The sequence below is a fragment of the Atractosteus spatula genome, chromosome 20 (assembly GCF_055471065.1).
Source record: "Atractosteus spatula isolate fAtrSpa1 chromosome 20, fAtrSpa1.hap1, whole genome shotgun sequence".
Classification (NCBI taxonomy): Eukaryota; Metazoa; Chordata; class Actinopteri; order Semionotiformes; family Lepisosteidae; genus Atractosteus; species Atractosteus spatula.
The window spans coordinates 10,417,109-10,442,126 of record NC_142725.1 but is presented as its reverse complement, the minus strand read 5'-3'; the positions used below and the strand labels follow the sequence as shown (position 1 = coordinate 10,442,126).

General features: G+C 38.8%; 1 protein-coding gene across 5 annotated transcripts in view; it reads left to right on the top strand.

The window, feature by feature from the left end:
* LOC148817507 (ephrin type-B receptor 2) overlaps positions 1-25,018 on the top strand; it is a 119,762-nt gene that overhangs the window by 55,990 nt on the left and 38,754 nt on the right. For all 5 annotated transcript variants that reach the window (XM_088938103.1, XM_088938106.1, XM_088938108.1 and 2 more), the window contains exons 3-6: positions 734-889; positions 3,715-4,050; positions 21,458-21,582; positions 24,622-24,784. In XM_088938103.1, the coding sequence (XP_088794229.1) occupies positions 734-889; positions 3,715-4,050; positions 21,458-21,582; positions 24,622-24,784 (780 nt within the window). The remainder of the gene's footprint in view (positions 1-733; positions 890-3,714; positions 4,051-21,457; positions 21,583-24,621; positions 24,785-25,018) is intronic.

Here is a 25,018-nt window from a genome sequence, read left to right as displayed (position 1 = left end):
GGCAGTGAATACCCTCACAGCAGGCAAAATCGAGACACTCGCAGAACCTTGAATTTTGAATACAAAGTAACTCTGATGTTATGTAAGGACTGCAGAGTGTAAATAAGGCAGAGGAATATTTAATTGAACTTTTTAAATGATGGGTTTACTTTTACTGTGCAGTTTGTTCAATGCCATGAAAGCTGCATTCATATGTCCTTGAATGTGCTGGCATTGAAAACCTGCATTTTTCCTTTTCCAGCCCATTATGTTCATCTCATATTTCTTAGATTGGCTTTTTTTCTTCTTTGATTCTTATTTTTCATTTTGATTGTAAGCAATCGGCACCATATCTCGTATAGTATCACTCGGCGCAGTAACAAAGACATCAGAAGTCCATAGTTTCAGAATATGTTTTTCTTCTCTCGCAACATTTATCCCGTAAAAGTGTTTTTTTTTCTCCAAAATGTGATATTTAATTCCTTAAAGACATAATAATGTATACTTGCATTTCGAGAACTTTATTCTATAAATGCTTTGGTGTGCCAGATTTGAGATTATTGCCACTTAGCACAAATTGTCTCACTGAAACATTCCAACTGGAGCTGGAAAATGTGGCATTCTTTTAACGTCTTGCTGGAAACGAGCACCATAGTACAACTGGGAAAGAGTTTGGTGCAAGATAACCTTGGGGGCCAAACCCGCTGAACAAATTCCGTTCCTTCCTCCTAATGTTTTGTTTTGTGTTTCGCAGCTTGTCCGTCAGGTTCCTTCAAGCCGGCCCAGGGAGATGACTCCTGCATGCAGTGTCCTATCAACAGCCGCACCACATCTGAAGGAGCCGTCAGCTGTGTCTGCCGCAGTGGCTACTACCGTACCGAAACGGATCCCTTGGAAATGCCCTGCACAAGTATGCACACTGCTGGCAATGCTAGTATTAACAGGCTGCTTCTGCTTCTGGTTCTCTGGCCAACGTCAGTGGTGTGTCCCAAGTAATTGGTGGCGGTATTTTAGAAAATAGCTAGTACTGCTGTCTCCAGGAATGACTGACAGAGAGAGGCTGTTCTGGTACCCCCAGGGGTCCCCTTAGTGGAATGAAATATTAATGTCTGCAGCCACAGGAACGAAACTCTCATCTCCTGTGGTTTTTAAGTGTGAATTTAAGAAAATCCAGGGCCGCGCCAAGCAAGTATAAAGTCATTTTGGTGCAAGCCTTTTTTGATTTTTCCAGCATGATTTGTAGTTTGTATCAGAACTCTAGACCTGACACGAATGTAAGTTACATGCATAACAAGATTTTATATCTGGCAACAAAAAGCAGGCTTAGAAAGAGTGACTTTCTGTAGTGTGTTGGAAAACTTGCTTTGCTCTTTTGATGAACTGAAAGGGAAGAAAACAGTGTGATCATTTGAATTCTTTGACAAAGGAATTTGCATAAAAACCAACCACATAAAGAAAAGGCTGGGGAACTTCAGTGTGATTCGGACTTCAGTATGACCATTAAGGGCAAAAAGGGAGATCAAGCCACTGGATTACAATGGAATAAAAATGACCACTGGAGTCATCACACTTTAAAATAGGCAGCTGTGTGTAAATACCCATGTGCAAGATCTAAATGGGTTCATCTTTTATGCATCCCTGGGCCTCGTGCGAGCAATCAATTAAATTAATTAAATGACTCATGCAGAAATAAGAAACTAAAAGGAAATAAAAGAACCACAGAATTTGTTTCGTTTCATGCAGTTTTTCATGGTATCATGAGTCATCAATTGTATCTACAAGTATTAACCAATTGATGCATGTCATACCTAAATATCCAATGAGCTAATGCTATTGTGAAAACAGTACATGTACAGTACTGTACATGTTTACAAGCTTGAATATAAAATGTAACTGAATAAAGAGATCCATTGGCTTTGTTTCCTTGCATCGTGCATTAGGGATAAACAGTAGCAGTGGAATTTTTCTTTATCGGCAAGAAGACAGCTTTGGTCTTTGCTTAAGGTTGTGTTTTTGCTCACTACTGTATGTACTGTATATAAACCTGTCTGAGTCAGTTATGGATATTCTAATGCCCTAGTATAAAATAAAAAGATGCAAACTGGGCTGCTCTCCAGCATACCTTACAAATATAAAACTATCCGAATCAGAGAGCTGATCTTGTGATCAATGAATCTGTGGAGCACCCTGTCCGTGCAGCAGTCTCTGGCACTTTTTAGAAAAGAATAAACTGTGATGACACAACTAAGTGGGATTATGCTGGAAGAGAAGAAGTAGAGCAGAACAGAGACCCCACATGCTTGGCGTCTGCACCAGATGATTGCATAACATTTGAAGAAATTAAATCTACCAAGCTTCCACAAAAGGTTCCAGTCAAAGGTTCCAAGTCAGTTTGCAGCAATTGTAAGGAAGCACTGACTAGGGTACCAGATGCTGAAGTCAGACTGAGGAGTTGTGTTCCTCTGACTGTTATGTTGTTATTGTTCCTGTCAGAGACAGGACTGGTCTAACAGTACTTGCAGAGGAAGATACATATAAAAGTGACAGTGAAAGTGCTTCTTATTTCCAAGTACTGTAAGTGGTTTAAAGGTAGTGATCAGGAAACCATATAGATGATTGTACTAAGCTATTATAGAAAATGACCACTGTAAGTCTAATATTTCTGATAATTAAAAATATTCAGGATGATTCTTGAGTTGACTCTTCTGATTCTTAATGATTTAAGATGTTAAATGCTGCAGGATACCAATAACATCATAAAATACAGTATGAATACATTCATTTTTTATAATCCCCAAAGGGCACACATTAAATGGCAGCGTCCCATTGCATTGAGAATGGTCAATCTCGCTGTAATCAATCCGTCCATTTTCTAACCACACAATGAGCCAGAGTTTGTCCTGGAAAGGAAAAGGAGGAAGGAGGGAGACACCCTGGATGAAACACCAGTCGCAGCGCACTCAAAGACACAAACACACATACACACTCAATTTTTCACTCAACAAACACAGTGAGGATTTTTCCCAGAAGCCCATTGCCCTACCGTTAACAACCCAAACACAGGCATCATCACCTTTATGCAGATAATGTAGTATCTGAGGTACAGAATTGACCCACCAATGCTAGTTCCACTGTACCTCCATGCCATCCCATCTCACGGTTATCATAGATAAGAAAGTGGATGTTACTGAGCCAGCAGCCATATCACCCTGTAGCTTGCAACTGGCACCCCGCTGAAGCTCAGCAGGTGTGAGCCTGGATGGGGGACCTTGCTTCTGGAAGAGGTGTTAGTGGGGCCAGAAGGGGGTACTCACCCTGAAGTCTGTATGGGTCCTAATGCCCCAGTATAGTGATGGGGACACTATACTGTCAAAAAGGTGCCGTGCTTCGGATGGTACTTAAATTTTTTTAACCGTGGTCCTAACTCTCTGTGATCATTAAATATCCCAGGGCATTTCTCGAAAAAAGAGGAGGGGTGTTACCCTGGCATCCTGGCCAAAATTACCCCTGGCCCTTGCCAATCATGGCCTCCTAATAATCCCCATCTATGAAATGGCTTCATCACTCTGTTCTCCTCCCCAGTGTGCGGGGAGCGCACTGGTGCACTATGGCTACTGTCGCATCATCTAGGTGGGGCTACACATTGGTGGTGGTGGAGGGGAGTCCTTTGAGTGGAATGTCCAGAAAAGTGCTATGAAAGTTAAAGGAATTATTATTTCTGTTTGTGTTATGCAGCCATTCCTTCGGCGCCGCAGAACGTCATCTCCAGCGTGAACGAGACCTCGCTGATGCTGGAGTGGAGTCCCCCGCGGGAGGCCGGGGGCCGCGAGGACGTGGTCTACAACATCATCTGCAAGAGCTGCGGGGCAGGCCGGGGGGCTTGCACCCGCTGCGGCGACAACGTGCAGTTCGTGCCCCGGCAGCTGGGCCTCACCGAGCCGCGCGTCTACATCAGCGACCTCCTGGCCCACACCCAGTACACTTTCGAGATCCAGGCTGTGAACGGCGTGTCCGACCAGAGCCCGTATTCTCCGCAGTTCTCCGCTGTCAACATCACCACCAACCAGGCCGGTAAGTCACTGGGCGCTCTGGAGATGGTGGGGCAGGGGGGTGTCGTCTCCGCTCTGGTCTTACACAAAAACCCTAGAAATTTCCAAAGATACCAAACTGCTGCTAAAAGCCCACCTGCAGCAAATTGTTCAAAGATGAAAAGATGGGGGACTGAAAATTAATGTAGGTATTTTGAAATAAAAAATAGATCCCTTTTCATTTCCACAAACTTTATTTTGCCTTTGAAACGTAGGCTAGTTTCCTTCTACTGTATGTCATTGATCTTGGAGCCTTTATACAGTAACCTCCCAAGTATTACTGGTTTAAATAGCGATATCCTGTTTAAAAAAAATCCTTTGGACATTTTTCATTGCAATGCATTCTTTAAAAAAACAACTTGATAGAACAAGGTCATACTTTACCATTTCATTTACTATATACATCTATTACTTTATTGTATTAATCCACTGTATACCGTACATTCTTTTCTGCGTGTCAGTAAGCACAATGACAAGAAAGAGTATCTGAAACTATGGCATTTCTTGTGTACTTTGTTCTCTTGGATTGCAGAATTGATTGCCGTTTCATGCATTGGATTGTTCTTCATTCTTTTTTAGGTTACATTTCCCCGCGCTTACAGGTAAATGTGCGAGGTTGTGGTTATTGGATTGAGCCCTTACCTGAGGGCACTCTTCTACTCTGAGGAAAAAAAAAACATAGATATAGATTGTAATGATCCAGACTTAATTGAAGTTACTCTCTCTGAAACAACAGCTCGAGATAAAAGGGAACATTTTGAGGAAGCTCTCTAAGGCACTTCCTTATATAGTCTTTTCAAATACTATAATGTGTATATATATGTATTTTCAGTTGACGTCTGTGGAAGGAGAAACAAGAATGGTTAGGGTTTAATGGTTGTGTTTTCACTAATAAAGCAAATGGGTTGTGGTTGTATTCACCTCCTGCTCTAATGGAATCCCACAGCAGAAACAGGACTGTGTTGTCCAGTACTGCAAGGCAGGGCCTCATAAACATTCTTTCAGGAGTCTCTCCGTGCAGTTGAGTTCTGAAACGGCTCCTGCCCACATTGACACTTCAGAATGCCCTCTGTGCTGGGCTTATTCAGAGCCACCATGGGGAGGGAAGGCTTAATTAGTGCCCCATTACAGTGTGAGCAATCTTTCTTCTGCTTCCCCCTCTCCCTACTCTTTCGATGGCTGGGGGCACTGGTGGATTTGCTAGCATTCTCATTAGCCCTGGCAGCTGTGAAAATCCAATTCACTGCAAATATTTTCTAAAACAGCATTAAACATGGACACACAGCCACCCATTCTCATATATATATATACACACACACACACACAAGTCCAATTGATGAGATACCAGTGACTGATTTAATGAATTGTTCTTGCTGAGGAATCTATGCTTGCATATACCTAATTTATCAAGGAAAAGCCTTAGACGCATTCCAATTAGTTTAATTTTATTCAGTGGTTTTCTTTAGGGGCTTTTAACATTTTCCAGTGAATTACAGAAAAAAGAGTTTTTTTAAAGCTCTAAATGTTGCAGAAAGAGGAAGGTATATAATACAAATTATAGAAAAATTAGAAATAAAGGAAGTATAATTTGTCTGTACAGGTATGTCACAGCAATGCAACCTACAATGTTGTTAAAATGGAATCTAAACTACTTTCAGAGCCCTCATTATATGGAATTTGCAAAAAACCACGTTTTCATACTTTTGTTTGCAAGCATTTTATAGACGCATCATCTCTAAGCACTTTCCAACAAAACAAGAAGAAACTGTAGCCTGAAATGAATACAAAAACGAATAACTTGAAGTAATGTCGTTTTTCTAGCATTTTGCTTTTCCAAGCAAGAGTTAAATAGAGCAATATTTAGCACAACCATTTAAATCAATGTTAAAATTGTCCAAACATTGTTTATTACCTGGTTTGCCTCAGAAATCATTACATTCATTCACAAAATGTGGTTTGTTTTGCTTGCGACCACTTGTGGGTTTTACTATATTCAGTAACCAGGGCCTTAGGGCCTAATAAACCATACTAATGAGACCCTTGTTCAGTTTCCTCCATGCTGGCATAATGAACGACAGAGCCTGCCACTGGATTTGGGAAAATTGGTGCCTGCGTTGTCTCTGCTGTGAGCCTGTCAGTTTGGATTACAGGCTGACAGAGCCTGGTTTACTTGTGTTTGAGAGAGACTCAAAGGCCAGTACTCTTTCACACCTGCACTGTGCGACAGGCTTTGCCCACCAAACACTAGTCCACAGAGGAGCCCTATGGGCTGGGAAGAGGAGGGTTCAATTAAGTTTTGTTGGAAAGCTGAAGGTTATGTAAACATGTTGTCATTCTTAATTAGTAGGGACCCCACCATGCTTTTTATGCGTGTTAATTAGACATGTTGAGAATTAAGTCATGCACTTTGTAGGATTGCTCCATGAAGGAAGCAAACAAATAAATAGAAACTGATTGGCATGAAACCAAATGTTTTGCTGCGTATGAGCAGTTCTCTCATATTTTCTGTGAGTGCTTATCCAGAGAAATTAACATGTGGAGCCAGCCTGTAATTTCCATTTCTAGCCTCATCCAAGCACAGAGCTTTTGCCATTTCTAATTCATTCACCATTTAATCACAGTTTGCACAATAATATCAGCGATTTTCTGGGACAGTTGCTGAAATATTTTACAAACAAATAAGAATTAACAAGGCTGTTCTCATCACTGCCTTTTTCCCCTGAGCAACTCTAATATGCCTCTGTACCAACAAATTAAGCTGCCCAGCTGATAGGTTAATAATTTAGTAGCATGTTTAGCATTTTCTCACCCATAGAACAAACTATAAATATTTCGATGTTTGGTTCTAAAATACAATAACACATTTATGTTTCTAAGTAAAATTATATCATTAAAAACAGCTTCCCTTATGATCATGATAGTAGAATGCCCATTAAAATAAATTACTTCATCCCAGTTTCTATCACTGTAACTTTGAGTCATTCTGTGAACCTCTTACATTGTGAAAATGATTATTACTCCAAAAAAGATTCATCTTCAGAATTCATCATTTTCAAATGACACATCAAAGAGGACTGAAGTGTCAGCCCTTCAACGGAAGACTGTTTTCTGGTCTTTGTTAATTGAAGCCCAAATGTCGTTTATGCTGCAATAATAAAGCTTAGAGGAATGCCTTAATACATACAGTAATTACCTCTGTGTTTGTACAAGAGGGAGATGCAATGTTTAAGTACTTAAAATTCATACAGGAAGGAGAGTGTTGAAGGCAAGCTTGCCAGCACCATATCCATTACTTAAACCAAGATGGCTGTCATTTACAATATTATGTGCCAGTGTGGTCACCACTGCTCTGGATTCAGTCCAGAGAGAGCGACCAGATACATTCCAGGATTTATGGGAATGTCCTACACTGACAGGCTGAAGGAACTTAAGTGAAGGCTCAGTATGCTGTTGCATTATGGTTGCTAATGTTTTGGCCAGTGAGTGTTTAAAGTACTCTTGATCTACTGAAACCTGACGTGACCTGACAGCGTCAGACTTTCTCACATCTCGCCGGAGGAAGTCTTGCTGTATATGAAGAGCTTGTGTGATAACAGAACAAGCTGTTCTGGAGGTCTACAAATTGAGAATAACTAACATTAACCTACTAATTAAAATTAAATAGAATAGGAAGCAATAGTAAAAACTAATGAAATAATGAACTCTTTTAACTTCCCCTGGTGGGACTCCTTCAGGTCAGAGCAGACTAATTACTTGCCCGTAAAAACAGAAATAACTTCGGTTTTCTCAGTAGGTTTCTTTTTGTTTTCTCCACTCTTCAGACACATTTATTATCCACAGTTAGATTCTGGGAGCTATGATGTGGAAAGCAAAATCTTATGAAAGAGGGAAAAATTTGAAGTTTATAAGACTGCTTGAAGTGTACCTAGTATTTGCCTGCATTTGAAGTTTTATTAAACTGGACAACAGCATTTCATTTGAGATGCTTTCATTTGCTTCTTGTGATCTTTCTTGGGCTCTTGTGGGAAAATGAAAAAATGAAAGTACCAAGTCTAGTCTGTTTCAGTTGCTCCCCTGTGGGGAAATGTGACATATATATTTGTGTTGTGTTGCGTATTGGGGCTGTATGTTGCTTTACACAAACTCACAAGTGCCTTCTGAGAGGTGTTGGTTAATGGTTACTGTATAAAACCTTCGGTATAAACACACATCACTTAGGAATACTTCTGTCATATGAACCAGATCCCAGTGACCCTAAGCACATGCTACTGAGGCAGACTGTCACATGTATTTTGCAGAACAGAAGGACTCAGCATTTTGGGTTTCTCTTCAATTTATTGATCCCTTAACCACAACATTTCAACAGAAGGTGTGTTTTGTTTTTACACTGCTGTGAATATGGATGAATTTCTTATCAACCAATACGCCCTCTGTCAACTAGTCACTTGCAGTACTAGTTAATCTTGATCTTCTGTGTTGTGTGCTAGTCGATGATTAATGACTTAATTATTTACTAAATAATTGCTTAGGCAGGCTCTTACAAAGCCACTTGGAATAGTTATTTTACCAGCCGTCCTTGCAGTGGGCTGGAACTAACTGGTGAGCCGCCAAACCAGACATTTCAGTGTTTGTTTATTCCCAGTGTACTATGAGTTAATTCAGAACTTGGCCTGTAAATCAGTTGCTTATGTTGATTTATGTGTTTATTCTGATTTGATTTTATTAGTTTTTGTGTTTGGTCCCATTTTCTAAAAGACCATGCCATAGAAATTGAATGAAGAGTCTCAATCTGATAGCAAGTTTTTTACAGCGTCTCTGACAACCTACAGTACTTAATTGGCTGAAAGTTTATAGCTATTGTTTTATTTCCTGAAACTATACATTTTCATTATATTTTCATGACAACCTAGATTGTTGAATATAAAGTATGTTTATGATCACCTAAATTCAGACTGCAGTATATGTTTTTTATTTGTTTACAGCAGAAATAAATGCTTTTTAATTGCTTTTGAGCAATTCTTAGAAACAAAACACAAGAATAATTAGATTGGAAGGTGACAGGAGAATCCTTCATGAAAGCTCCAAAGTTTAATATTAACTTATTTGTCGGTACATTTGACAGAATGCTGATTTTATGCTCATCTTATGGATAATGGCATTTGTAATGAAATCCCTCAAGCAGTAGCACTACACTGGTAGCTGCACATAAAATGCAGGTTTGGTTAAATTAGAATATTTATGTTTCATTTATTTTTTGCTTAGTTTTTCAGCCTTCTTCACCTGATCCCTCCAGGGCTCAGGATGTCACTGAGACAGGGGCACTGTATTCCTGTGTCAAGGTGTGACAGAGACAGAAGGTAGCAGGGAGGGCACATATGGAATATGACACCAAGGGTCGGACAGTCAGTGAGGCAGGAAGCACAAGCTGGCATCTGGCGCACATCAAAAGCACAGTAGCTGAATACTGATTGGTGCCCTCGCAACACATGGCAGCGGACAGGCTAGCTAGCTGCTAATTAGTAACATTGTCATTAAAATAAGGCTTTGGGTATTTGCATTTTTCAAAAGAGAAGCTGCCATGGTCATAACTAAAATATGGTATGGGATGTACAATGATGGCCAAATATTGGTCCGTACTGCTGACCTATGCACTTTAAAGCATACAAACAAGAGTCATTTTATCATTATTTAATTATTTTGTTTTACATTTGACATCAATTTTAGGTATTTTATCCATGTTCTGGTCTTCTCCATTAACGGTTTGTGTGCACCGTGGGACGGTTATCAGGCTCCTTTCTTCCACCCCTGTACTATATCTTGATTTAAAACCACTTACTGTACCTGCATGTTTTTATGCTCTGTCAACCTCCACTTCAGTATGAGATCCAGGAAGAAAAAGCCAACTTCTCCTCATGCAGAGGTGAGTGAGAAGTGCTTTAAAGCAAGCATTTGTTCAGGAAGAGCTGGTGCCAGAGACCGATGGGGATCCCATGGCACAGAGCTGCACTCTTAATGGTTTGGTATTACAGATACCGACGGAGGCATTGGGCCTGCTCAGTGTGGCATTGCAAGATACTGTAACTGCAGAGTGCTTTGCAAGACTTAACCATTCACGTCAAGGTTCTGTATAACTTCACTGATTGTGAGAGCTGTGCGTAAAAACATGTTAAAAAGATGGTCGACACATTTCAGGATAAGCTGAATGATCTTGAGTACAGAACACAGTGTTACAATTTCTGACAGGTCAACTTACCGAAGGGTTCGGAAGGTGTCATCCTTCCCACTATACAGAATATAAAGAATGCTTCCTCATTGAATTGCAGATCTCTTATCATCTGCACAAGGTCCTGTTGACATTTTTAAGGCCCACACATTGTGATGGCTCTTTGGCTGGATTTAATCAACCTCACACTCAAAATCTTTATTTAAGCTTCTCTTCTATACTGACTGACAGGCCATACTGCAGGTTGCCTGGAAATCTTAATCAGTACTGAGCTATTGAGATTCTCATATAAACCACTGGTAATGAGTGCTATTTGGAATAGGGACATACCTGTTGTAGATGAAGACATTTTCTGGTCGTTTCACAGACATCTCGCAAAAAGCATGTTACCACAAAGGGTAATTTTTTTTTATTTCAAATTTATTTTCTGGATAATAATGACTAGTTATTGAAAAATTCCTCCTATCTGAAATATATTGTTCTGGAGTTGTTATAGTCTGCTCCAGAAAATCCAAAAGCAATCCCAAGTACACTTTTATGTTTTTGTAGTAACCCACCTGAAACAAATGCTCTTTGAATCGTTGTGTTTGTAAAGAGTTAGTGGTGGGTAATTAGAGTAGACCCCTGCAGAGTGTTTGTTTATTTTGTTCACTTGCCATTTGCAATGTATTTCAATAAAGGAAATGAGTATCTTGAATCTAAACTGCCCTGCAAAACAATTATCCCGATATCTTTGAAATGAAACACAGATCTCTTATCTTATTATAAAAATCCTTTTTATAATTTTTAAGCATCTGGATCTTCACAGTTCATTCCATTTGATCCCTGTCTAACAGCCATGCATAATAATTTACTTGAGAACCTTTGTTAGCCAGGCATAACTGGTTTAACCATGACTGATAACTCTGTATTAAATTATTTTGTTTTTCTTTAAATTTCCTAAAATCATTAGGCATGGTAATGAAGTGTTATGATTTTATGAATGTTAAGAACATTGTTGACTACAGTTGGCCCTTATGATTTACAACAGTGCCTGCTCCTTCTGCTTTTAGTCAGGGGCTGTCCTAAGGATAGAACATACTCAAGACTACTCACTATGCTTTAAATGGGTAAGAGCAGTCCCCAGACTCATAAGATCACTTTTAAAAATACACGCTTGAAGTTATCAATTGCAGCGATGGCTGGAGGATCAAAATCAGATAGGCAATGCTTCCTTTTCTCCCTACTTTGCCTTAAGAAGCATACCAGGGAGACAGTTATAAATAATGGAGTGTTCTCCATGAAATGTTGATGGCACACTCGTTTCTTTTTCCTGCCTGAGATGACACACAAATCGCTCTTGGCTCAGCTATCTTTCAGTACCAAGTGGAGCATGTTGTATTGGGAAGGGAGGTGGTGCTGGGTGTTAAACAGAGAGTGTGAGTATTAACCTGGTAGACTTACAGTATTTCATTTTCTTTCCATGCTGAAAGGTACAGTAAAATAAGGAAAAGAAACAGTACTGTAAGTTACGGCTCTGGAGCCCATCAGAAGAAGGCTCCACAGCCGAAACATCGGGTTTCTTTTCTTTGCCTGCTTTGAGGAATCCAATCCGTTCTTGGAGTGAGTGCCTTTACCACCAGAGCCATTTGAGGGCCTGTGTCCCAGGTGTGTTTGACTGTCATTTTGAATAAAGTAACAACACTAAAATTGGGACTTTTATTGTGCTTAACAAATCCAAAGCTATTCTATGATTCTGTGCAGGTTAATTAGATTTCAGGACCCTAGTGATTTTATAAAAAACAGTAACGGAGTGTCCTATCACACAGGTTTTTTATGCAGTGATGTGGATTTACTACAGTATATCCTATGTACAGTATGTGTCTAGCATGTACAGAAGTTTATTCTATAGTGCTAGACTTTTTAACTATGATTTCTTTAGTTTCCCTTGCTACAGTATCTCCTTTAGGAACAGCTGAGCTCTAAACTTCTTAATCCACTCGACTGACAATATTAAGTATTTTTTTGTCTACGCCAGCAGATAAGCAATGTTTCATTGTTGCAAAAAAGTTCTGAGTCTGGAATTATAATATAGGCTTGTTTTGTTTGTGCTATAGACATTAAATTCTAGAGCTAGCTTTCCATTGGTTTTGAAATTCTGATTGAAGATTATCCTCAGATATTACTATTTTCTTATTCATTAATTTACTCACTTAATTATTTTAAAATAACTTTAATTTGGGCATGCATTGCCCCCAGGTGTCATTGTGCTGTAACTGCAATAAGGGTACTATGGTCAGCATTGAAATATTGAATTTTCAGATGTATTCATTTATCAGTGGATTAGACCTAAATTCTTTTGCAGTGAGATAAACATAGTCCAGAATGGATTAAATGTATCCGAAGATGTCATTAGCTCTTTGCCTGGTGGGACTGAACGTTTTTTCTTCCACTTATTTCTTTAAATAGTAATTTCTCTGTCAACAAATAAGTAACTATATTTAAAATCAACTTAAACAATTTAAACTTGCAAGTCAGTACAGTTGGTAATATAGCCTATTAGAAATCACTTTGAATATTAAGCAATACATTTATACTAAGTATAATGAAGAATGTGTAATATTTTTAAAATGCATTTCTTGCCTATAGGGCAAGCTGTACTTTGAAGTGGCTATTCTGTTTGAAATTATTCCATAACTCCCAGTCAGCTCAGTTCCAATAAACAATAAATTGTTTCATGTATAGAGCACCAATCTCATCTCACCATCTGTCCTTGCTAATTGCACACAATAATGGGAAGGAGAAGTTCAATGAAAACAAACCTGGAATGAAAAAAAATACAGTACAGGACTGTTAAGCATTAGTATGCTGATAAGGCAATTCAGATCCATACCATTTATTCCCCTGAAGTTCTGTCATCAAGACCTATAAACCCACATGCACTTTAAAATCTCATGTCTTTATCCCATGGGCTTAGAGAAAATTGATGAGTTTGCTAGGGTGAACAAGAAAAGAATCGGAAGCAGATTAGAAAAAGTATGGAAAACCAAAGGGAGAATCACAATGTGAGTGAGAAGATTAGAATAAATTCCACATAGGACAGACAACCTTCTTTGACAGCAGAAAACTCAGCAGACTTATTTGAAAGTAGGGATTAATTCAAAATAGACATAGCAGTGTGGTAAAAATACTTAAGAAATAGTAAAGCTTCTCAAATGTCTTTTTAAAATGAGGCTGTGAAATCATGGAGATGTATGGTAATGCTTCAGTCTACTCAACAGCTGAAAGTTTTAAGCTTGATGAACTATGCAAGTTTACTGCAGTGGAAACTCTTTCAGACGTAAAACCCAAAATCCATTGCAGATGGAAATTAGGGATATTTGCCAGCCTGGATTTGATACAAAACACTAAAATTCCACAAACATTTGGGCTTCTCCATCTAAGGGTACTGTTTGTATTGTAAAGCAAGAATACATGCAGCTCAAAATGGGATAAACATTTCTTACTGTTACTGTATATCAGCCAGATCCTTATCTCAACTTTTCTTTTTTTGTAGGATTTTTAACTTTTATTGGTGGATCATTCCCTTCTTTGTTCTCACCTTCATTTGGAATAGTAGTACACCCTATTGTAGAAAACTTAGAAAATGTTAATTAAAGGACCATTATTAACACACTGGCACTGATTATTGCAGTGTGGCTATTACTAAGCAGGGTATAGACTATAAAATTTCAATACCTTGGCAGTCTTGAATTAATTAGAATCACCCTCATTTCTTCACATTCTGCTGGAGAATTGTATGGCTAGTTTTTGTTCTGTGTTCCCTATATATGATGTTGTAAGAGTAATAAGACTGTTTTCTTCTCTTTGCTTTGAATTTATGCCCTCAAGATTTAGTCACTTTGAGGACATCAAAGGAGAATGTGTGCATTGAAAACATGGACAAAAATCTCTTTTTATGTCTCAATGTACAGTATGTACAGTGTAGTAGCTGCGAGTCGGTTTCTGCCTGTCTTTTCCTTCTATCTTTCACTCTCTTCCTTGTTTCTACCATCTTTTCCACCCTTTCACTCACTCCAGCTTTTCCTCTCCTGTCTCAATGCATTGTCTCATTCCACTCTCCTTGCTTACCATTCTCTCTCATTTCTGTGCCAACGTATTCCTGTTTTCTTCATAATATTCTTGACCTTTTCCCTGTCCTTCCCTAGTTGTTCTGTGTTGCCTCTTCTTCTGACTTTCCTGTCATTTCTTCTTTTATTGTCTCCATCACTAACACAAACAAGCTTCTCGGTCAGACATGTTGTAGTCACATACTAATCGCACAGAGTGCTGTACAGATCTAAAGAGAGCTGACCATCATCTCTGAATCTTTCTAAAGTAGCCTTTTACCTTGTTTCTCACATGTCTAAAACACAAGCACACTTAGTGGTGTCTTTATTCCATTTGGTGTAAATAAAATAGTCTTTTGTCTTCACACACAAAAAAATTGCCAAATATCTTTTTTTTAAATTAAATTTTCTTTGAGGTGCTGCTTTTCAGTTTTCCCTCTCTTATCAGAGCCGCCCTCAGAGGGTTGTTGCTGCTCAGGTACCTTTCCCCGCGAGTTGTCAGAGCCTGGATATACGGCCAGAGCCCGCTGCCTTTCCATGCTGCCAGCTTTCAAAAGAGTTGCTGAGTCTCACTTGATGAGCTCAGTTAATGAAGTTGCCTATTGTGCCCGGAGAGGTCCTCAGGAAAAATCAATAGACTTTGCCGGCCTGTGTGTGCAGAGCTGAAAGGAGTCAGGGTGCGCGTTTGAAGAAAGGGGAGGGTGGGTAGGAGGGGCGACATTCCACATTCAAAGACCAGGCAGGGGTAAAAAAAAAAAAGAATGGGCTTGGATGGAACAGAAATGCGCCAATCCGAATTTTAATGGTTTAGAAAGTGCAGATGTGATTTCCATCACATTTTAGGTCCATACCTGGCACTTTCACAAATGATCTACTTGATTTACTACTTGATTTTAAGTGCTTGGTCTTTTTCTTTGTCGACTTTCAGTGTTAGTCTTCTCGTTTGAGTGTCTGGTTTTAAGAACACTTTACAGAAACTCTCTAGCAGAGTACTCGGTGCTCTAAAGTAGTGCAGCAGTATCAGAGTATTTGTAATTTGTACACTTGGAAGCATTTTTCATGGGAGCACAGTGCTTTCAACAAAATAACATGATATGCCAATATCGTCATATAATCACCTAAAATATCTTACATGAAAACTACCTCCTGTTCTATACAGAAGGCATTTTTGACAATTCACCATCTTTCCGTTCACATTTCAGTTACTCTCATGCTCAGTCTTGACGTTCAGCCTCTCCAGATAACAAGGGCACTGCCTTTTATATGCTTCTCCAGCCCAAGGCTTTGGCCTCTGAGATGAACTGTGCAACCCAAATGCCTTCTGCACTGTAGTCGAGCAGTCTAACCACTGATCCACTGCATTCCAGTTTGCTGCCCAGCACTCTAAATCCTGATTTGTTCGAAATACATGGGTTTCCAATAAGCTGCCTACCACTTAACTGTATGCTTCTTCTGTTTAACTTTCCGCACTTACCCTCAGCATTCAAACCACTGAGCTTCTCAGAAGCAGAATCCTTTACATTCCAGGATAACCGCATGTTGCGAGAGGAATATATTTTCTTGCTTCACTGTTATGTTAAAGCAAGTTGTTCTACAGTTTGTCGTGCTAAGGTGTGAATAGACATCTCTTGTAAGTGGCTCTAGTAAACAAATAAACAATTAACAACATTACAGTAGCAGCAAAAGTTTTAAGTAATAGCTTTTTGGGGAAACCTCACAGACTATTTGTACTTAGTTATGGGGGTAAATTGCAGATTAAATTTTAATAATGTTCATGTTCAGACAATCTTTTATAAAATATCTATTTAAATTTATTCACTTGGAATTTTTTCAAACCATTTATTTTACAATTTCATATATTATTTTTTGATTATTGAAAATATCCATCTTTTACCATTTTTTAGACTGGGCAGTGCCCAGTATCCAATATGAAAGGGTTTACATAAAACCCTGAGCTCATGTAAAATATTGTTACCAACTGACCAGGATGCCTACTCATTTTAATATCCCCATTTTTTCTAATTACAGCACTGCATTCTGTAGATTATTTTTCAATGATGAATAATTCTTGAGTTCATGATGAATAATTCATTTCATGCCTACAGAGAAATGCTCTGTTTGCAAATTTTATATGTCATATAAAATGTTCCCTGGGAAACACAAATCCAATCCAGTGCATAATAATAATAGGCTAAACTGTCATTGAAATATGATTGATCAGTATTTTGTGACTGAGGTGCGATCTTTGCAAATGTTACTGTGATGATCGCAGAGCCTCAGAGCTGCGCTTTTGGCGAAGAGCTCCCTGCCTTTGTTTTCCAGTTTTGTGCGTGCTGTGACTGTGTGAGTGCAGGGGCGTGTCCACTGTGGCGAGCTCTCAGCCCACAGGCCAGAGAGCAAACTGGGTCAGGCAGCCGTCACAGAGCGTACATGTAGGGGTAGAAGGAATGTACTGTAAGTGGTGGGGAACTCCACTCGGTGGTTCAGCCTGGGTAAATGGAGGTCTCTCCCCCAGTGGGTGATCCTTCCCAAAGTGGGGGCAAAGGGCTTCCTGAATTTGAGGGACCTCAAATGTCAGAAAAGGGCTGCTGTGTACACCCTTGTCCCTTACAGTTACTGATCCTTTCTTTCCTGATTTCTGCAGTAAATATGCTGAACCCAGGTTATAGCAAAATGATATTGCCCAGATTCCACTCAATAAAAATCAGTATAATAAAATATTTTGTTTCTGAACAAAAACACAAATTTCTTATCCTGCAATGCAGTGGATTTACAGTATATTGCCCAGGGAACATATGAAATGTGGTTTGTTTTTCAGAAGACGTGATGTATAATGACCACAAAGAGCATGTCAGCTTAGGCAAGTTGCCAGGAGATGTTTCAGAATTATTCATAAATAAAAGTTTAGACAGTGGGACTCTTTGCTGCAGTGATCCTCCTGAACAGCATTTAAAAATAAATTTGCTTTTGGCAGATTTTTGTGTAATATAGTCCTGAAACTTAAAGTCAATGATGAAACTGTATTTGTTGTTGTTATTTAGGAGAATCAATGAGAGTTTGAAAGTAATATGTTCTGCCTATTCAGGACAGGAAAACAACTTCTCTTCCAGAGGAAGGATCGTATAATACATTCATTTAGCAAAAGGGATAGAAATGTGATTGAAGTAAAAAATTAAACATTGCAATTGGAGAATGACCTGACTACTTCTACAAAAAAGTTTTGAGTAAAAGAAAAAGATGTGCCAGAAGGAATATGCCATTGTATTGGGGTTTTGTTTTCCAAGGCAGGCACTATAGGATTTCTACATAATGAAATCTTTAGTAACAATAAATTTTGAGCAATTAGTTTGGAACCCTGTGTTTTGTAATCAAGCTGTAATACTATATTAACTGTCTCTAATGTGTCTGGTGTTAAGGACCACAGATGATGATATACTGTAATTAGGTAATATAAAGAGCTTTGCACAGAAAATGTTTTGTTGTATTGTATGTCGTAACATCTCTGTAGTCATATCTATGTGACCTAAAAGTACACATTTAAACAAGTTTTAAAACTTAGCAATGTTTCTTTCTCTTCTCAAATATTTGTAAGTACTTGTAATGTTTAGTAAGCCTCTAAATGTTGCACTAACAGCCCTGAGATATGGTTTAAATAGCCCTGTTCTATCAAAAAAGCTGTGGCAAATCACATTTTACCTGCACTGTCTAATTTCAAATAGCCTTAGTCACACTGTCTTGTTTCTACCTATAATGCTCCCTGCGTTTAACTGTTAATTCTTAGTGTTCCACTCATTGTTTTTCTGTTTATTTCACTTCCATTGCCTTGTTTTATCCAATCAAAACCCTCTATCTGCTCTCCCCACAACCAACCCCCCCCCCCCCCCTCGCCTCCATCAACCAATCAGAGAGCACAGAGCACTCCAATGAAATGTGGACTGGAAAAGGTAAGTCTGACACAATTGAAGCATTTAAACAAGCTGGACCCTGCTTTCCATTTATCATTAGTATTTTAGCATTAGTATATACACTTTAGGTGATATTATTGCCAAAGTTGATGTCTCTTGAAGTATGAAACTGTGGAATGATACTGTATATGGTGCTGCAGTTGTAGAAACATGCAACAAAAATTTTTAATCTTGGCATAATGCATCATGATATACAGTGAGCATAACACATACAGTATATGGACTTAAGTGATGGTTTGTGATCTTATAGCCTTGAATATACGTGAACTTCACACAATATAATTAAAATAATGGCCAATATACTGCATAAATATAGCGGACAATCAGAGGTTCCATAGTGGAAAGTGTTTTTGCCTGCTCTCTGGACAATTCACCTGGCTCTCAGTGAAACCAATTGAACTCCTGCCTTGATCTCCAGCTCTTGGGCTGTTAAAGTTATTTGCCATGCTGGTGCTCTCAAAGCTGTACAAAGATGCAAAGGTGTTGTTACAGAATGGTGCAGTGAAGGGCTTATTGAACATTTACCACTGGCATCCCTTTTGGGCAGAATTTGTTGTCCTTACGTTACATCATTTCATTCCAGTAGATGTCTTGACTTAGACATTCTTTACTAACTCTTAGGTTGAGATTTGGTCAGCTAACACACACACAAATTTTGAATAAAAAAAAAACAAATGAGGTACTGAAATGTGCAGTGTTAAAAGGGAAAGACATGCACTTTAGTAAGGAATCAACATGCTTACCATTGTCTCCTGCTCCTGTTCAATATTAAGATTCCCTTTCAAGAGCAGTCTTCTGCCATTAATGCTCTGTCAGCACTGAAACTAGAGCAAACATATACTGAGAGTAATGCAGAGCTCTTTCGATTACAAATACAGTTGTTACTTGCTATGTATGTAGGTGCTGGTAACTTTACATTCAGGATCACATTTTTTGCAGGTCCATATGACAGAGAAGAGTGAATTTTAGCTGCAGAGCTATGGTAAATTAATATGTTGAGCTCTTGGTGCTCTATCAGGTTTTATGGTGTACGCTCTAGAGACTTTTCTGTTCACAGGGCAGTAATGTTCTGCCAAAATGTTGTGTATACAGCAGGCAGCACAAGAGCCAGATGCTATAAATTCTGGCAAAACTACAGCAAACAAACCTTTTTTTTTCTTCTACAGTGTGTTTACTTGGACCAAACACACAGTAGGGAGACATTTTATCGACTTCAATTAATTTAATTCCAGGCTTCTAAGGAGTTTTTGCTCTCCCACACACAACTAGAGATAACAAACTGCATGACCACTCTTATGCCCACATGCCAAGACCAACATGCAGTAAACATTTTACTATAGCTGGGATGAATGCTGTGATTAAACCTCATGTTTTTATATTAAACATGCTTTCGGTGTTAGTCTATTTGTACTCCATTATTTCTCATTTAGTGATAAGGACAATACTATTAATGCATTTTTTCAGTTCTTTTGTTTTTTTAGGTTATTTCTTTGAGCAATGTTTTATATCCATTATCTACAGAACATGTGGATGCAAATTGCAAATGTGCAGCTGACACTACTAATTAAAAATAAATTAAATGGATTTGGAAAAAATAATTACATCTGAACGATGTTTCACAATCACTGAAAATATTGAGCAGTTTGAATTCTTAAAATTCTGTTGTTGAAATGTTATGTATTTCAGTGTATCTTTTACTGAACTATGATAAACATCTACTATACAGTACTAAAGGGCTTTGTAGCTAATTACTTGCTAACCACCAGACTGATTTTGTGGTTATGTGATAATGCTTTGTTTTTCTTTCATATGGCGTATTATCTAAATGCGAACTTATCTGACATATCCCTGACTTAATAAAATAAATTTAGGTTTGGTTGGTGAAGGTACTGTATATTATTCTGGGAAATGGATTCTGATAATGTTGTCCGAATTGAAGGAAACTAAGTGAACAAATTGCTGTTCAAATCCCCATTGTTGTGCCAATGTAGAAGCATTAGTAAAACAAAAGGTTAGAAAGCACTTTCCTTGTGTTATAACAGCATACAGTACCACATTCACAAAATCATTCTGCATCTCTCTTTCTTTCGTCCTGTCTGGATTATTCTACACATCTCAGGATTTTGAGTGAAGAAACTTGAGCCAAATTTCTACCCCAAAAGCTAAAAAAAAATGTAGATGCCCAGCCTCTTGGTTTAATCATCTTACTCTCAATTATCAGTTCTCTGACTTGGGAATCTTCCGTTGAAGGATATGCTGTAGAGGAATGGGATGTTGAAGTTTTGTTTAACACCTTCCAAAATCCACTTCAAGATATTTTTGTTGCTTGCAGTGGCCCAATATATTGTTCATGGTTGTTCCTAATATTATGGCTGGTTAGTGAAGGTATTGGATGCCAAATTAACATTTTTCAGGAGCCACGTAACAAAATAACTGCTGCATTTATTTCTCATTTTGTTCTAATGATGTGTGTTGTACTGCAGTTAAAGAGGGTTTAATAAAATGCAGTGCCAACCTACGAGTTATACTGGAAAGGATTTTAGTAAGACTAGAAAACTAGAGTACAGCAAATGAGTTTGTGCCAAATTTCACATTCCTTGATAGAGTGTGGAGGATCGTATGCAATGCCATTGTGGTGCTATCCCACAGCTTGAAAGCCCAGCTATGACAAAGCCATATGTGTAACGTTCATGCTTGTCTTTGTAAGCTTTCTGTGTGTGATTGATTTCTCTCTCTGAGTTTGCGGCCTTTGGTTGATTGTGTTATATAGAAACCTCTACATGTGATGTTACTGGAAATCCAACTGTGGAATGTCAGACTTAAGTTTTGTTAGTGTTAATGTTTCCCAGACACCCTTAGTAATGCCGAAATTATAAACACGCATAAAAAAGTTATTGTGCACAAGTTGCCTGAGCTTTTAATAGCAGCAGTGACTTCTACGGTAAATTATAGACATCTGGGTCTCTTCACACTCTTTCCTGCAACTGCAGTTTTTTTTTCATTGTTCCGTACAGTATTCTTCGCACTCTCTGTTTTGCTTATATTTTCCTTTTATGATCATTTTCACATCTTCTGTGTCCTCCCTTCCACTGTCTCATCCCTTTCTCTCTACAGCTCCATCTGCGGTGTCCATCATGCACCAGGTCAGTCGGACAGTGGATAGCATCACGCTGTCATGGTCACAACCGGACCAGCCCAATGGGGTCATTCTGGACTATGAGCTTCAGTACTATGAAAAGGTAGGATTTCTCTCTCTACAAGGGGACAAAGATGTTAATGGTGGAATTTTACAGTTCCTGAAACTGCGCTTTTATTGCCGTATTTTTACAGTGGACAGGGAAGCGCTTTAAAAAAAGATGGCGAAGCTGCACAAAAGACTATATTTTGTGCATTGCTATCTTGAGAAAGAGGTGATACAGTTTCAATACTATCTGTCCATTTATTTTCTAACCACTCCATCCAATACTGGGTTCCTGGGGAGCCAGAGCCTGTTATGGTGGCAAGCAACAGGCAGCGGAGTAAACCCTGGACAGGACACCAGTCCTTCACAGGATGCACACAGATGGAGACACGCTCACACCAGGACCAACATATTGCTTAAAAAACCTAATTATACTTGAAAATACAAAGAAATATCATAAATACTGTATGTGTTTGTAGACTAACTGTTGTACAATAGACCTAGTGCTTACAGTTTTGGACACAAGCCTTTGGAAAAGAAAACCAAATCTACTACAGGTTCTGATGGGACTATTAAATTCAGTTGGTTTGTGGACATTTGATACAAAAGATTTTGACTTTAGTGCAACTCAATTAAGTTAGTGTACGCAGTAAAAGACAAAGGTGTGTTCTGTTTTTCCGACTGATGAAAATCCCTGATGACTTGAAATGTTTTGACCTGCGACAAAGCCTCTGTGGTATTTTAGCTATGGTGATTTGAGTGTTTGAGGAAAAAAGGAACTCCACATGGGCTCTGAATGATCCACGCAGACAGCCACATTCTGTACATCTCTGGCACATGATCCTCAGTCAGCTGTCCTGAGCATAGTGCCACTCCCAGACACAGAGGAGGATGTCTTGTCATTACATTTGTCAACCAGGCTGCTAGAGCAGCTTCTCTGTGTTTACTGAATGACAGGCTGAAGTGAGCAGCTTGTTGAAAAGTACTTCGTGATAGCTTTATGGAAAACTGTTGGGTTGTGTTGAGATTTTATTGAAATATTATTACAATCTACACAGAAAAGAGATTAATTTCCATCAATGTTGTCCATTGTACTTCAACACAGTAGATGGGGACTGTGAACTTAACTTTCCAGATTAAACATTTAATAAAGTAATCTACCGTTTGATTTGTTACATTTTTCATTAGGAGATAACATAGTTAAACACTGGACATTTGTTCAAGCATTTTGTAATCTGGTTTGAAATGTAATATTATGACACAAATGTAATTAATTTCTTGAAAAAAATGAAACTTTACTTTTCAAGAATAGGCAGAATATCCAGCCATTCAGTATGTCATGTTTTCATGTACAGTACATGCAGTATGTGCACATAAAATATAGACTTACACGTTTCTACACACATATACTGTAGAGATATACTGTTGACACACCTTGGGGAGGTGTGCCTTAGCACCGATCTTTTAATAGGCAAGTCTCAGTAATAAGACACAAAAATGCACCCGTAAGGTACAATATTAGGCTCTTTATTTTACAATATGAAGAACTCCAAAAGCCTAGCTCTGTCCAAGCTCTGATTGCACTTATTTTCTCCGTCTGTAAGTAGTCAGGGACCTAGGCAGCTTACTGGCATAAAAAGACAAGTCTCTCTCCAAACTTTCAGAAAAGCTGAATTAACATCCATTTGAGCTTCCCGAGAAAAAAAAAACTTCTACATCCTCATCGGCCAGTTCCTTTTCACTCCCTTCTCCCTCTGGTGCTTCCTAGATAGCAAAGGTCAACAGCCGGTGGTAGCTGTTTAACTATTAACTAAAATTTTTATAGCTACTTATTGCACACATTAATAGATTATTTATTGACTACTACAGCAGAGACCTAAACTGTGACTGTAGAGTGTGTCTCTATTATACAGTATTGGACTCTTCATAATGCAGTCCTTATATATTGCACTTATTCTTTATGAAATAATATCTATTAAAGCAAAAGAATTCTGATTTTATCTATTATAAAGCCTCCCCATGGTACACCATCCACCTTGTTCACGAGCTAAGCAAACATAGAATGCTTCCTTCTAATGAAATCCAGTCTCCAATAAAATAGCACAAACCTGACCAAACAGTTAATATCTGTATCAAGAAAGCCTAAACCCCAGTGATAATCGCAAAATTGGATGGAGTCCCAGTCCCATTTATATTTAACATCAGTGTTAAACAGACATTTGCATTCATGCATCTGAAAATATACAAAACACAAGCTGCCAAGGCATTGCAAATGTCTTCTTTACAAACCCTGTTGTAACAGTTAAGCAAAGGATCTTCTAAAGATACCGCTGGGGTTGCTTTCGATGTACAGTATGTTGATAAACACCTTGAAGCACTTTGAATCGTACTGTAGTTATTTGAACCCACCAAAAACAACATTGCAATCACTGGTGCATTTTCGAGAAGAAAAAAGCATGTAAGTTCAACAACAAACTTGGAAATGATGATTTATCCAAATGGCGGGTTACACCACCATGGAATTGCACAGCAGGTTATTAGTGGTGAAAAAGCTGGTGCCAGTCAAACCGCAGTTTCGGAGGGGGGAATCAGGGCCAGAGGAGTCCATTCATTCATGGTATGACTATGTAAAGCTTTATCACAGAAATTGATTTTTTTGTTAACAAAGAAAAATGTCCATTGCAATTATAGTCTCGTTTTTTATGGGCTGCTTTTGAAGAGGATGTGCTAAATTAACTAAAATGTTCAGGAAATCCTGTAATACTACTATTTGGATTTATTGCAAACAGAGCCTTTTTTAATGGCTTTTTCTTACGCCATCCTCACTTTTTCAAATGGGCTTATGGGCACGTACCTTAACTGACAGTACGAAGAGTGCGTGCTGTATTTATTCACAGGTCATTTCACAATGATGTCCAGGGTTTATCAACAGTGGTGAAGTGTTCTTCAGCTATCCCAGGGGTAGAACATGATACCACACAGAAACGTTAGCTTGTGGGACAACATCGATCTCATGATACGCTGCGTGTCAGTTTTCTGTCTGGGGAGCTTTGGGGCGGCTCACTCTGAAGTGTTGCTCTTTGTTGCTGTGCTTCAGGACCAGAGCGAGTATAACTCCTCGACGGTGAGAAGTCAGACGAACACAGCAGTCATCCGTGGGCTCAAACCGGGGACCATCTACGTGTTCCAAGTACGGGCACGGACAGTGGCAGGCTTTGGACGGTACAGTGGCAAGATGTACTTCCAGACCATGACTGAAGGTGAGGCCCAGAGTTCCAGGCACCACAACAACAGAACTCATGCATTCAGCAATTCTCCGGCTCTCACTTTCCTTTTCCAGTTTTACAGTGAGAACTCACATTAGTATTCCAGTCCATTTTCCACCTCTGTTACTCTTCTTAATATATGTTATAATTACATTGTTTGGGTAACATTTGTATGCGGCACTCAGTATAATGAAATGGAACACCTCCTTTCAGGAGTGAATAGGGTAT